The sequence below is a fragment of the Belonocnema kinseyi genome, chromosome 10 (genome assembly GCF_010883055.1).
Source record: "Belonocnema kinseyi isolate 2016_QV_RU_SX_M_011 chromosome 10, B_treatae_v1, whole genome shotgun sequence".
Lineage (NCBI taxonomy): Eukaryota > Metazoa > Arthropoda > Insecta > Hymenoptera > Cynipidae > Belonocnema > Belonocnema kinseyi.
In genome coordinates this window covers 30,397,224-30,411,483 of record NC_046666.1, presented here as the reverse complement: position 1 = coordinate 30,411,483, position 14,260 = coordinate 30,397,224, and the positions used below count along the sequence as shown (strand labels likewise).

The following is a 14,260-nucleotide window of genomic DNA, read 5'->3' as shown; positions in this document are numbered from 1 at the left end:
CTAGATTTTTTAAGGGAGTTTTTAAGGGAGTTTTAAAGCTAAGGGCCTCAAGGCCAAAATATGCCTTAACTTGAAAAGTTTCCATTGTCTTAGATTATTTAGAGGGGCTTGATATTGCTAATTTTCAAAATTTAACTTTTAAGACAGCGATGATCCTTGCGTTATGCACTGCTCATAGGGCGCAGACTTTGACAAAAATGAAGATAAGTAATACTAAGAGAGTCATGAATGAATTATTAATTACCGTTCCCGACAATGTAAAGACTTCTGGACCAGGGCGCCTCTAGCCGTCTCTACAATTACAAAGGTTCACAGATAGACCTAGATTATGCATAGTATCTACGATCTTATTATACCTCGATCGTACCAAGGCTTTAAGAGGCAACTGTGACCAGCTTTTCGTATCTATCAAAAAACCGTTTCATGTAATTAGTACCCAGACTCTTAGTAGATGGGTTAAAAAATGTTTTGTTAAAAGCGGAGTAGATGTCTCCCAATGGGCTCAAAGTTTGGCGACGTCTTTACAACATCGTTACGACATCGTTACGATAACCTGTGTCCATGTCGTTAAGGTGTCTTTACGATGTCGCAAATAAGTCGTATGATCTGACGATGTCTTTACGATATCGCAAAGACACCGAAACGACATGGACATAGCATGTCGTAAAGTTGTCTTTCAGATGCCCTAACGATGTCGTAAAGACGTGGCCAAATTTTGTGCCCACTGGGAACACACTATTCTAAATCAATATTATATTTATTCACTCCTGTTCCCCATATTTAAGTTTCATCGCTAGTTTTTCACTCTAAAATATGAAGTAGTTGGGCCACTCGGGGTATAGAGGGCGCTACTGGCCTTTTTTGGATTCTAAAGACGTGTGCTGCCTGGCGGATAGATGAGATACTACAGTGTAATGTATTTGAGCGAGGACTTCATATAATTGCGATCGAACTTCACTTACAGGTAAGTTCGTTTAATCGTGAAATTATTGATCAAAAACAAAATTTTTTTGACAGTAACAAAATGGAGCAAAACTTAATGTCTCGCCCCTTTTATTAAGTGATTTAAATATTAATTAGAACATATAGCACCTGCTAAAAATATGAGCACTATACCTATCAAAGGGTTTAAATCTATGTATGAAATGTTGCTTGAAATATATTGCTTAATATGTTGATATAAATTTTTTTTAATTGTTCCTGAAGTTAAGCTGATTGAATAATCAGGGGGCCGGATAAAATAAGGGCACATATTTATGTCTGCATCTTCGATCTAGCCCATCAAGTATTAACAAATGTTTAAAATTATTATAATAATGCGAAGGCGGTTTGCCAAAACGCGCGTGCCGACGCGGCGTGCGCAGCATATGCGACGCATGTAAGGTTAGATTGTGAGGGCAGCTGACCGACATGCGCGTGCGGGCACGACGTTTGCCGCATATGAGGCCACATCAGTCACAATTTTTGACATCACGGGGTATCAATCATTCTGAAAATCGTGCACGCACCATGCAGGCTTAGCGCCGTCACATTGTTTTCTGGGTGGTGCCAGAACGTAGAGAAAGATTCTGGCTGTACTTTAAGGCCGAAAATTATTCAAATGAATGGGAAAAGTGTTATAAACGTGAAAAAAAAACAAGATGAGTTTTCAATAAAGTTCAAGAATTCACAACCAAAAAGATGAATTTTCAACTAAAAATGATTAATTTTGAAACGAAAACATTAATTTACCACCAAAAAGACGAATTTCAAAAAAATTAAGAACTTTTAAACAAAAAGTTGAACTTTTAAACAAAAAGATAAATTTACAACAACAAAAAAACAGAGATTTTCCATAAAATTGAAGTATTTTCGAGCATAAAGTTCAATTTTCAACTAAAAAGGTGAATTTTGAAAGTGAAAGATTAATTTTTAACGAAAAAAAAAACAAACAAATTGTTATAGAAATTCAAGAATTATAAAAAAAAGTTCATTCTTTACCCAAACAAATGAATTTTCAATCGAATTCAAGAATTCTCAACCAAAAAGTTTAATTTTCAGAAAACAATTTCTAATTCTTAAAAAATAGTCCATCTTTAAAACCGAATTGTCACATTTTTAAACATAAATATTAATTTACTATCAAAAAACAGAATTTTCAATAAACTAAAAAAATCTCCAAACAAAAAGTTAAGTCTTCAACTAAAAAAGTTGAATTTTGAAATAAAAGGATGAATTTTTCAACATAAAGAATAATTTACTACCAAAAAGGACGAATTTTTACCAAAATTTAAGCATTTTGAGCCAAAAAAATCAAGTATCAATTAAAAAAGGTGAATTTTTAAACAAAATTATTAATTACGAAGAAAAAAAAGGAGTTTTTCATAAAATTCAAATATCTTTAAGAAAAAAGTTGAATTTTAAAAGATAGAGATGAATTTTCAAACAAATAGATTAATTTACCAGAACAACATATGAATTTTTCATCAAATTTAGGAATTTCTAATCAAAAAGTAAAATTTCCAACTAAAAAAGATTAAGTTTGAAACAAAATATTAATTAACTACCAAAAAGACGAATTTTCAGAAAAATTTAAGAATTTTGAAACAAAAAGTTGAAGTTTCAACTACAAAAGATGAATTTTTTAACAAAAAGAATAATTTACTACCGAAATAGATGAACTTTGAATAAAATTCAAGGATTCTTCACCGAAAAGTTGAATTTTCAATTAAAATAAAAAGATGTTCAAACAAATTTAATAATTCTTTACCGAAAAAAACGAATTTTGAACAAAATTCAATAATCATAATCAAAAAACAATAGTTTCCTACAAAAAATACGAATTATCAATAAAATTCACGAATTCTTAATTCAAATTTGGCGACGTCTTTACGACATCGTTACGACATCTTTACGACAACTTTACGGCATCCTATGTCCATGTCGTTTCGGTGCCTTTGCGATTTCGTAAAGACATCGTCAGATCATACGACTCAATTACTATATCGTAAGGACACATTAACGATATGGACATAGGATGTCGTAAAGATGTCGTAACGATGTCGTAGAGACGTCGCCAAATTTTTTGCCCGAAGGGGACATTCTTAGTTGACTTCGAAAACAAATTTACTTGTAGAAAGAAATGCAAACTCCTAATATCTTAATTAAAATGATTTGAATGATTAATAGTTCTTGTACATTTACAATGCAACATAGGAAAAAGTCATCGGATAGATATTCTTCGCCCATTGGGCACAAAATTTGGCGACGTCTTTGCGACAGCGTTACGACATCTTTACGACAACTTTACGATATCCTATGTTCATGTCGTTAAGGTGCCTTTACGATATCGTAAATGAGTCGTATGATCTGACGATGCTTTACGATATCGCAAAGGCACCGAAACAACATGGTCATAGGATGCCGTAATGTTGTTGTAAAGATGTCGTAACGATGTCGTAACGATGTCGTAAATACGTCGCCAAATTTTGTGCCTACTGAGCGTTGACTCCATAAACAAATTGACCTGTAGAAAAAAGGGCAAAATATTACTTTTTTAATTTTCAAGAAAGACAATTAATAAAGTTAAAGCATTAGTAGTAGTAATATAATTATTAAAAATAAAGTATTTTAACTTTAAAACCTAATTTTTAGATATTTAACCAAAAATATTAATGTTTCACCGAAATAAACGAATTTTTGACAAAGTTGAAGAATTTTCAACATAAAGGATTAATTCCCCAATGAGCACAAAATTTGGCGACATCTTTGCGACATCTTTGCGACATTGTTACGACAACTTTACGACGTTATATGTCTATGTCGTTTCGGTGTCTGCGATATCGTAAAGACACCTTAACGATATGGACATAGGATGTCATATAGCTGTCGTAACGATGTCGTAAAGACGTCGTAAAGACGTCGCCGAATTTTCTGCCCACTGGTTATTTTATTAATGTCAACCAAAAAGTTGAATTTCTTAAGAAATAAAGAAATTTTCTCTAATTCTTAAGAAGGTATTTCAACTTTAAAATCTAATTGTCACATTTTTAAACAAAAATATTACATTTTTACTGAAAACCCCGAATTTGGACAAAACTGAAGAATCGTCAACAAAAAAGATTAAATACTACAAAAAAGAAGAATTTTCAATAAGGTTTAGGAATTCCTAGGTTTGTTGTGACCCCCTCCCCTCTAAAGTGAAAACGTAGTTTATAGTGGTCTCGATAGAACATCTCAGGGATTTACTGTGATGGCCTAAGTATGCAATTGTATCCGATGACGTAATATTGGCACGATCTGCGATTCATAACATTCCACGAATGTAAACACACGAAACTCGATCGACCGTGCTCTATCAAATTACGTATGCGAACTATGGTTTTATGAAATAAACCTTATCTGGGTTTCCCACATTTCAATTTGCGTGCCTTATCGTGAGTGAAACAAAGGAATGTGTGTAGTTTTCTAGAATGAAAACTCTAATTTTTGTTCTGGCAGTGTAGTGAGAGGTTGTGAATAGAATTGCTCTCCGAAAAAATCTTATTTACAAAAAACCGTGCACTGGTGCTTAATATTAAAAAAGATAACCATGACACCGCCAATATTAAAAATGGAATCTCGCAAAGTGGAAAAAAAATTAGATGAAGTGATAAGTAGTGGAATTGAAGCAAGTGAGAAATCTGCAACCTGCGAAAAACTAAATCCTGATGGTGATAATACAGATACATTTTTCTTTGAAAATAGTAGTACAGGACTGCTTTTGTTCTTAAGAATCGTGAGTGATAAGAATATTATATTATTTATTTAATTATGTCTTAATTTAATATACACTTTTTTAATTTTTGATAGTGCAAAATAACTGTACAAAAAAGTTGACCTAAAAGAAATATTGTCAAATCAAAATATTATAACTGATGTCATTCCAAATAAAAAACATTATTAAAGAAAAAACTGTTCAATTTTAGATTTTGACCTTTTTTTGTAGCTGAATTTTTTCTGATCATCGCTTCCTACCGTTTTATGAAAAATGATTTCGTTTTAATAAATGATGGCTTATTTTTTCCGGGAAAACATCCTCTACAATTCTACTGTTACTAATTTTAAAAGTAAATTTTTCTATGGTTTTTATGGCTTCTTATATGGATTTAAATCGTTAAAACATTGTTGAAAAAAATGTTTGAAACTAATAATTATATTAAGATTATTTAGTTATTTTTAAAACTAAAAGCGCTAGAGTTGTGGATAATGTTTTCCCGGAGAAAAGAGTGACATTTATTAAAGCGCAATTTATTTTTCAAAAATTGGTACGAAGTGACGCTCAGAAAAAATTAATTTGCAAGAAAACTTGGTCAAAATAAATGTTTTTGTTTGTGTAAAATTTAATATTTTTCATAGATAATAATGTTTTTTATTTTAAATAACATCAGTTATAGTATTTTAATTCTTAAAATAATAGAAACACTTTTTTTTCAGATTTCTGACTTTTGGCATGAAATCTACGTTAAAAAAAAACATTAATTTACTACCAAAAAACAGATTTTCAATAAAATTGAAGAATTTATAAGAAAAAAGTTTAATTGTTAAGTGAAAAAGATGATTTTTGAAAGTAAAAGATTTTTTTAACAAAAAAAAAAAGAATTTGTAACAAAATTCAAGAGTTCTAAAAAAAATGATTTTCTACGAAAGCAGACGAATTTTCAAACACATTCAAGAGTTTTTAACCAAAAAGTTGAAATCTCATATTAAAAAAAGATGAAATTTTTGAACAAAATTATTAATTTTTTAACGAATAGTAAACGAATTTTTAACAAAATTCAAGGATTCTGACAAAAAAAAATTAATTTGCTACCAAAACGGACGAATTTTCAATAGAATTCATGAATTGTCAAATAAAAAGTTTAATTTTCGAAAAGACCATTTTTTCTAATTCTTAAAAAAAGTAGTTCAGCTTTAAAACCTAATTTTCACACTTTAAAACAAAAATATTAATTCACTATCAAAAAACCGAAATTTTCAATCGAATTCTAAAATCTTTAAGCAAAAAGTTAAGTTTCAATTAAAAAATTAAAATTTTAAAAGAAAAAGATGAATTTCCAAACAAAAAGATTAATTTACTACCATAAAATGCGAATTTTCAATCAAATTTAAGAATTCTAAATCAAAAAGTTGAACTTTCAATAACAAAAAAGATGACTTTTTGCACAAAAATATTAATTATTAACCGAAAAAAACGAATTCTGTTCAATATTTGAGAATTTTAAACAAAAAAATTTATTTACTTCAAAAAAAGACGAATTTTTAATCAAATTCAAGAATTCGCAAAAAATGCTTAATTTACTACATATGTCTTAATTTATTATACACTTTTAAAATTTTTTAAAGTAGATTTTTTAAACCAACATAAATTTAAAAAAAGAAAATTGCGCAATTTTTTTGAAATTTTAATTTAATATATTTTTTTTCAATTTATATTAAAAATTGCGAAGATGTTTTTTAAAAACAACAACTAAAGAAAATCAATTTATGCAAAATAGCTGTACAAAAAAGTTGAAATAAGAGGTTTATTTTCAAATCTGAATATTATAACTGATGTCATTCCAAATAAAAAACATTAGTTTTTATAAAAAACCTGTTAAAATTCACAACAAAAAACATTAATTTTAATCAATGTTTTTTCCAGTTGAATTTTTTTAGACCATCCCTTTTTACTATTTTATGAAAAAGAATTGCATTTTGATAAATAATGGCTAATTTTTTCTGGGAAAACATTCTTTACAATTCCACTGTTTGTAATTTTAGAAGTAAATTTTTGTATGGCTTCTTCTACGGCCCTAAATCGTTCGAACAATTTTTGTCAAGAAAAATTTTTTAAACTAATAATTATATTTGAATATTTTTTAGTTTTTTTTTTTTTTAATTAGAACCACTAGAGTTTTAGAGAATGTTTTCCCGGAAAAAACCGTCATTTTTTAAAACAAAATTATTTTTAAAAAATCGGTCAAAAAAATTAATTGCAAAAAACATGGTTAAAATTAATGTTTTTTGTGAATTTTAATATATTCTTCTAAAAAAATAATGTTTTTTATTTTAAATGATATCAGTTATAATATTTTGATTCTTAAAATAATAGAAAAACTATTTTTTTCAGACATCTGACTTTTGGCATGACAGCTACCTTAACAAAAAATCTTCAAAGTTTCACGATATTTAAATTCTTTTTTTATTTTAGTCAATGTTTAAAATAATATCTTAGTTTAACTTAGCTTCATTTATAATTGAATATAAAAATTATTAATCATGATTAGACTATAAAAGTTCTCAAACAAATTCCCAGAAAAATAATATTCGAAATTTCGCAAATTTACGATACTAAAAAATTTTCGAATTATGAAAATCCGGCATTGAAATCCAATATTTTAATTTTCTTACAGTTTTCACTTATACCAATCAGGAACTGAATTAGATCTAATAATTAGTTATTTTTCCTTAAGAATGATTTATTTCTACTGAAGAATCAGTAAAACTGACTAAATAAATTAATAAAAATAGTAGACTCATAGCTAGAATTTAGTCACTGATTCAAATTAGTATAAATTTTAACTGATTCAAGTTAAATAAGAATTGAATAATGCCCTAATAAAAAATTGACATCTAGAAAATATAAAAGTTAAATTTTCAATTGAAAAAGATCACTTTTTAACACAACAATTAAACTTTCTAAAGAGATGAATTTGCAGCTGAAAATATTAATCTTTAACAAAAAAATTATTCCTTAAAGAAGAGGTTCAATAAAAATTTTCAAACAGAATAATTTAATCCTCAAGCGAAGAATATTAATTCTCAAATAAACAGATTCATTTTCATCAAAAATTGCTAACATTTCTACTAAAATTCTGAATTTTCATAAAAAATTATGGGTTTCAAGCAAGAAGTTAATTTTCTACGAAATCTTGAATTTTCAACATAAAAATTTCATTTGCAACGAAAGTGAATGATTTATCAACAACAATTTTGAATTTTCCACCAAATATTTGCATTTATATTCAAGAAAGATGAAATTTCTACCAAAACAGATGCACTAAAAAAAAGACTAGTTAAAAAAATGGTTAAATGTACATCTACAAAATGTATTAGTTGGCTTCAAAATACGATAATATGCATTTTAAGCAAGTGAATTTTTTAGGAAATAGTTAAATTAAAAAAAAAAACCTTTGAATTTTTCAACAAAAAGGATCACATATAAAAAAATTGTTGAATTCTTATGCAAGCAGTTGCATTTTTATACAAAAAAACATTAATTTTTAACTAAAGTAGATGAATTTTTAAAATCAAAAAGACAAATTTAAAAAAAAGTAGTTGAATTTTCACCCAGAAAAGACTTCAATTAACTTTTCAACAGCAAAATGTAATTTTGAAAGAAAATTGTTAAATTTTCAAACAAATAATAAAGTTTAGAATCAAAGTATCACGGTTTTTTGAATTAAAAATATTTTATTTTTTCAAACCAATGTTTCAAAATTATATATTTTTTTTAAATCAGTTTTATTTATAATTAACTATAAAAATTATTAATCGTGATTCGTTAGAAAAATTTCTAAAAAAAATTCCCGAAAAATATAATATTCGCAATATAAAAAATTGTCATGACATAAAATTCCCGAATATAATTTTTAAATTTTAATTAGTGAAATTTTTCAATAATTTAATCAGTAACTGGATAACATCTATCAATTCATTTTGTATTACTAAAGAATGAGTGAAAGTGATTAATAAATCAGTATAAATAGTAGCCTCATAGCTTAAATTCAGTCAGTGATTTAAAATAGAAAAATTTTTTATTTGTTAAAGTTAAATAATAATTAAATAATGCCTTAATAACAAATAAATAATAATATCAATAATACATACAATAAAAATATTTTTATCAATTTAAAGAATTTCATTTTATGTATTATTTATATTTTATTATTTAACAATCTTTTAATAGAATATAGACAGAATTATATCATTTTACCGAAAAAAATTCCGATTGCTACAAAATATACTGAAAATATACCAACACATAAAAATATTTAAAGAAATCTCGAATTCTCAAAATGATATAATTTACAAAGTTTGAAAACCCGAAATTTGAAATGTCCGAAATTATGGTTTTAAGTATTAAAGACCTCTTCTAAATTTCAAGCAATTTTATTTTGCGACTTTTTTATTATCGGTGATTTTCATGTTTGTTAACATCATTACTTGTTAAAAATTTTATTTTTCGGGATTTTTCCCATATTAGAAAATAATTTTTCCTAATTTTTTTTATATGAAATATTTTCTTTTTAGGAATTTTTAAATACTGTGATAAGTAATGCACTAATTTAGTTCTTGACAAGGAGAAAAAGGTCTGGTTTATCATCAGGATAATATCTGATATTTTTCAAATTTTCGAAATTTATCTTTAGCTGTTTTTAAATTTTGAAAATTAAACACTTTTATCTCCGGATTCAAACATTACAGGAAACTTTTCTTGAAAATTAAAAATATAATAATAAACTTCAGATAAAAATAATTTTTGAAAAAGTTGAGATTTTTACGAAATTGTAAACACAAAGTACTTCTTTTTGGAACAATTTATTTTTAAGGATCCAAAAATATATTTTTATTTAAGTTTTTCTGTTTTAATTATACCCTCAAAATAATATTTTTGAGCTACAAAATATGTGCATAATTTTTATTTGAAATAGAAAAAATTTCAAAAACAGAAATACCAGGTAGTAAATTTCGAAAATATCATGATTTTTAAATTTAAAATTTATTTAGCTTTTGAACAGATGTATTAAAATGACTCTTTTTGGAGGTAATAATAATATATTATTAATAATATTGATGTTTTTATAAATAAATGTTTTATTAACCAAGTTAAATTATAACATACATGTATTTTTTGCTAATATTTTCAATAATTAAAAATTTTTACCAAAAATTAACTATGCTTTTATTTTAAATTCCCAATTAACATATTTATAAAAAAAATATATATAAAAATATTCCTGATAACTGCCACAATGGATCACTTGTTTTTTAAATTTTGGTTCTGGACAATGTTTGTAAATAATACGATGGTTAGTTTTTTGTCAATACCGTCTAAAATCAGTTTTTTTTTAAATATTTATAATTAATTTTATAAGTTGTGAAAAAAATCTGTGGCACCTCTGCGATCCGAACCCAGATCTCTAAGATTTCCGGTAAAATGCTCTTATCCACTAAGCTATAAAAACAGACGAAAATATTTGTTTCTCAACCCTTTCAATTTAAATTCCTACTAAAAAGCTTTTTTTTCAAAGCTTATAAAATTAATAATCAGTATTAAAAAAAGTTCATATAAACCATATCGACAAAAAATTAACATATTATTATTTAATCTTCAAATTTTAATAAATGGGGTCGGAATTCGACTTGTAAGGATTTTTAAAAAATATTCTTGTATCTAAGTAGCTTAGTAGGTAAGAGCATCAGGCCACACATATAATAGACCTGGGTTCGAACCCCAGTGGAGCTAGAAATTTTTTTCACAACTTTTTTCTTAATTTTCTATAACTCTGATTAAAATGTTTTTGTTCTTAATAATCATTAGAATTATTTTTAATTATTTAGGCAAAACTAGAATTCGGAATTTTTATTTTCAGTTTTCGGACCTCGCATGTTTCATTTACACCACGTCAGCTCCAATTGCAGTTACCAACTTGTTTTTCTTCATAATTTCACTGCTCGGATTGATCTTCACAATTATCTTCATCGTGAGCAATGCTTTAGACACAATTCAAAAATCGAAAAACGAGGACAAGGATTACAGATTTGTAAATAAAATTTTGTTCTCGTATATTACAATTGGGCAATCAAAATTATAAAATATATTTTTTTTCAGGAAGTAGTATTTTGCGTGACGTGGAGTATGCTATATGGATTCTTCACCACATTAATTGTTATTATTAATTATCCTGTGATTGTTCAGATAGTAAGTCAATTTTTAATTTATAAATTTCATATAATTTTAGAGAAAACAATAGAAGTGGAATAATCTGAGAGTAAAAATAATTTTTATTTATTGCTAAGAGTTTTAGTTTTAGAAAAATAAAATAATTATTCAGATTTTTAATAATAATAGCAATAATCAGGGTGACCGCTTTAACGGAAAACCGGGAAATGATAAACGGCGATATAAATTTTTATTTTAAAATAACCTCAAAATATTATATTTATGATTAAAGGCTTCTATTAAATTTCAAATGTAATTTCACTCTAAAATATTACTGTTTTAAAACATGTTATTTTATTTCTTCGGTTTAAAAAAAAAGTTACTTAATATTCAGAAATATCTGAATATTCAATAAAAATCAGTAATAATAAATTAAATATTAAAAATGAAAAAAAAAAAATAATAAACTTTGAACGTTACAATTTTAATTGTTCTATTTGACTAAAATTGATTTTTAAATCAAATTCTTAAATTTAAATGTATAAATAACAATTGAACACCTTTTATTTTTATAAAAAAATCGAGTAAGTTTAAGAGATATTTAGAAGAATGGATCAAATTCAGAATAAATTTAAAATTTGAAATGAGTGCGAATTATTTAAAATAAGTGTCTACGTGTGTCAACAAAATTATATTATTCGAAAATAAAATTCAGAAGCTTTTTTAGAATTTTGATAGTCTTCCGAAAAACTAAAAACATTTTGTGGGAAAATTTAAAATAATTTTTTATTTTAATAAACTAATTTTAAGAGAATATTCAAAAAATTTTATTACGATTTACAATATTTTAAAAAATAAATGTAGAAGATTTTTAAATTTAAATTTCGAAGCATTTTAAGGATTTTTAAACTATTTAAAATTAAAATAATTTAAAGTTTTATTTGAACAGGGAACTTCCAATTTCTTAAAAAATTATATTGGAACTGAAATTTTTCCAAAGAATTTTAATTCTGAGTTAAGGCAGGGCATTTTTTAATTTAAACCAATTTTGGTTTGAAACTGGTGTTTATCCCAGCAAGTCATAAATTTTCTTGAAAATGGAAATTTCAAAAATTAACTCAATTTCTACTTGGAACAGGGAATTGAAAAAAAAGAATTATAATTATTAGTTCAAGTGGAATATTCTCGAAAAAAAATTAAAATTTGAAATTTGAACAAGGAATTTTCAATTTATCAATTTTGAGTTGGATATAGGAGAATAACAATTCTGAACGGAAAAATGAATTTTTTAAACAAAATTATAATTCTGAGTTGAAAAGAGATATTTTCGAACAAAATTTAAATTATGAATTGGAACAGGGTGTTTTACAAAAAGTTATAATTCTTAGTTTAAATGGTGAATCTTCGAAAAAAATAAATTCTTCATTTAAACAGGGATTTTGTCCAAAGATTTTTATTTCTGAGTAGAAATAAAAAATTTTCTTAACGAATAAAAATTCTGGATTTGAACAGGGAATTTAAAATTTTTAAACAATTCGGAGCTCGAATTGGAATTTATCCAGGAGAAAAACGATTTTCAATGAAAAATTTTTCACACAAAATTATTATTCTGTGTTAAAGCTAGGTATTTTCAAAAAAATTTTAATCATATATTGAAACAGAGAATCTTAAAACAAAATATAATTTTTACAAGTGTTTGAAATGGAGAATTTTTGAAAAGAATTAAAATGCTGGATTTGAACCGACAATTTTTCGAAAAGAATTAAAATTTTGGAGTAAAACAGGGAATTTTCAATTCTTGACCAATTTTGAGCTAGAATTTAAATTTAAAATTGCTTAAAATGGTATAATATTAACCATTTTTTAATTCATCGATTGATTTTTTAATTTAGAGCATTGAATATGAAAACGTCGATTTACATTTTTGGAATTGAATCTGAATCTTTAAACTCTACAATTTGTAAAAGTTCAAAATTTTTAATTCGGGAGTTTATTCGAAATTTTTACGTGTAAATTATTGATTATTTAAATTCAAAATTGGAAATGACCGGGAGAAAACCGGGAAACGACCGCGATTTTTTTTTGAAAATAAAACGGCCACCCTGAATAATAATTTTTTTTTTTGATTGAACAACAATAGTAATAAAAATATTATTCTTTCAGTTCTGTGGATATTTTTCGATGGTATGCTATGCTTCGGATGGTTACTGTAAATGTTTACGAAAAAAAAGGTTTACTTTTGAAAATGAAGATCAGCGATACTGGCCAATTCAACGCTATGAGTCAAGTGGCGATAATAAATTTATAAATACAAAAATAAATAGTGACGGACCTGCCCAATAAAATTAATTTTAATAGGGCTCCTTAATTAAAAGTGTTTTTTTTACTTGTATGGACACACAAAGAAAAAGCTTGTATTTGATGCACCGACAAGTCTGGGTTTTTCTGAAATTTTTGAAATAATTGAAAAACAAATTTTAAATATCAGTTTTTAATTAATGCTTGCTTAATTAATGGTTACATTTGACAAATATTTTTTAAATAAGAAAAGGCTCAGTTAAAATAAAAGGCAGATATGAAAAAGAAGAAAAGATTTGCTTAGGCCTCTGTTTCGTAATTGGTTAATGTTCCACTTATGTATAGTGGTGTTCCAGGTTCAAATCCGGGCTCAGGAAGATTTTTTTATGTATTTTAACGTCAAAATCAAAAAAGTGGCTGAACCGTTTTTTAGTTGTTTTCATTCGATTTATAATTATTTATTTTGCTTAAAAATGGAAAAACACACCTTTTTAAAAATGGACTGTTCATCTTATCACGGTAAAAATTACGAAGCTACAATCGAAGGTATTTTAAAGTTTCTCATTTATTCCCGATTTTTTTCAACTTTAACAAAAATTTCATTTCAATCTCTAAAACCTAATAACTTTTTTACTGAAAGTTTAACTATTCTATTACTAGTTGGAAATTTAACGTTTTTTTTTCTAATTAATTTTTTTTGGTCAAAATTTAACTATTTTGTTTGTTTGAATTTTATTCTTTTTGATTTACAAGTTTTATTATTTTGGTAATAAATTTAATTATGTTGATTAAAATGAAATTTTTTTCTGTATTGAGTGGGAAAATTTTGTTCGTTGAAAATTCACTTCTTCTGTTTTAAATCCGCCTATATTTTTTGGAAATTTAATATTTTCTTTAATAGAAAATGCAACTATTCTATTTCTGGCTGATTTTTTTTTTAAATTGAAAACTTACCTACTTAAGTAAAGGTTGAACCACTTTGTGCAAATTTTTTTTTTTGCTTTTTAAAGGTGTATC

At 25.8% G+C, this 14,260-nt stretch overlaps 1 protein-coding gene across 1 annotated transcript; it reads left to right on the top strand.

The window, feature by feature from the left end:
• The first annotated feature begins 4,302 nt into the window (after positions 1-4,302).
• LOC117181794 lies at positions 4,303-13,893 on the top strand. Its single transcript, XM_033374762.1, has 4 exons — positions 4,303-4,756; positions 10,656-10,826; positions 10,895-10,984; positions 13,109-13,893. Exons 1-4 carry the CDS (start codon positions 4,571-4,573, stop codon positions 13,286-13,288), a joined length of 627 nt encoding a protein of 208 aa, XP_033230653.1. The 5' UTR covers positions 4,303-4,570; the 3' UTR covers positions 13,289-13,893.
• The last annotated feature ends 367 nt before the right edge of the window (positions 13,894-14,260 follow it).

What these genes read in the sequence shown, in the direction of transcription:
- LOC117181794 (XM_033374762.1), top strand. Translation starts at nt 4,571, where the DNA reads ATGACACCGCCAATATTAAAAATGGAATCTCGCAAAGTGGAAAAAAAA. An exon ending in AGGACAAGGATTACAGATTT is followed by an intron (nt 10,827 to 10,894) that starts GTAAATAAAATT and finishes ATTTTTTTTCAG; the next exon opens with GAAGTAGTATTTTGCGTGAC. An exon ending in ATCCTGTGATTGTTCAGATA is followed by an intron (nt 10,985 to 13,108) that starts GTAAGTCAATTT and finishes TTATTCTTTCAG; the next exon opens with TTCTGTGGATATTTTTCGAT.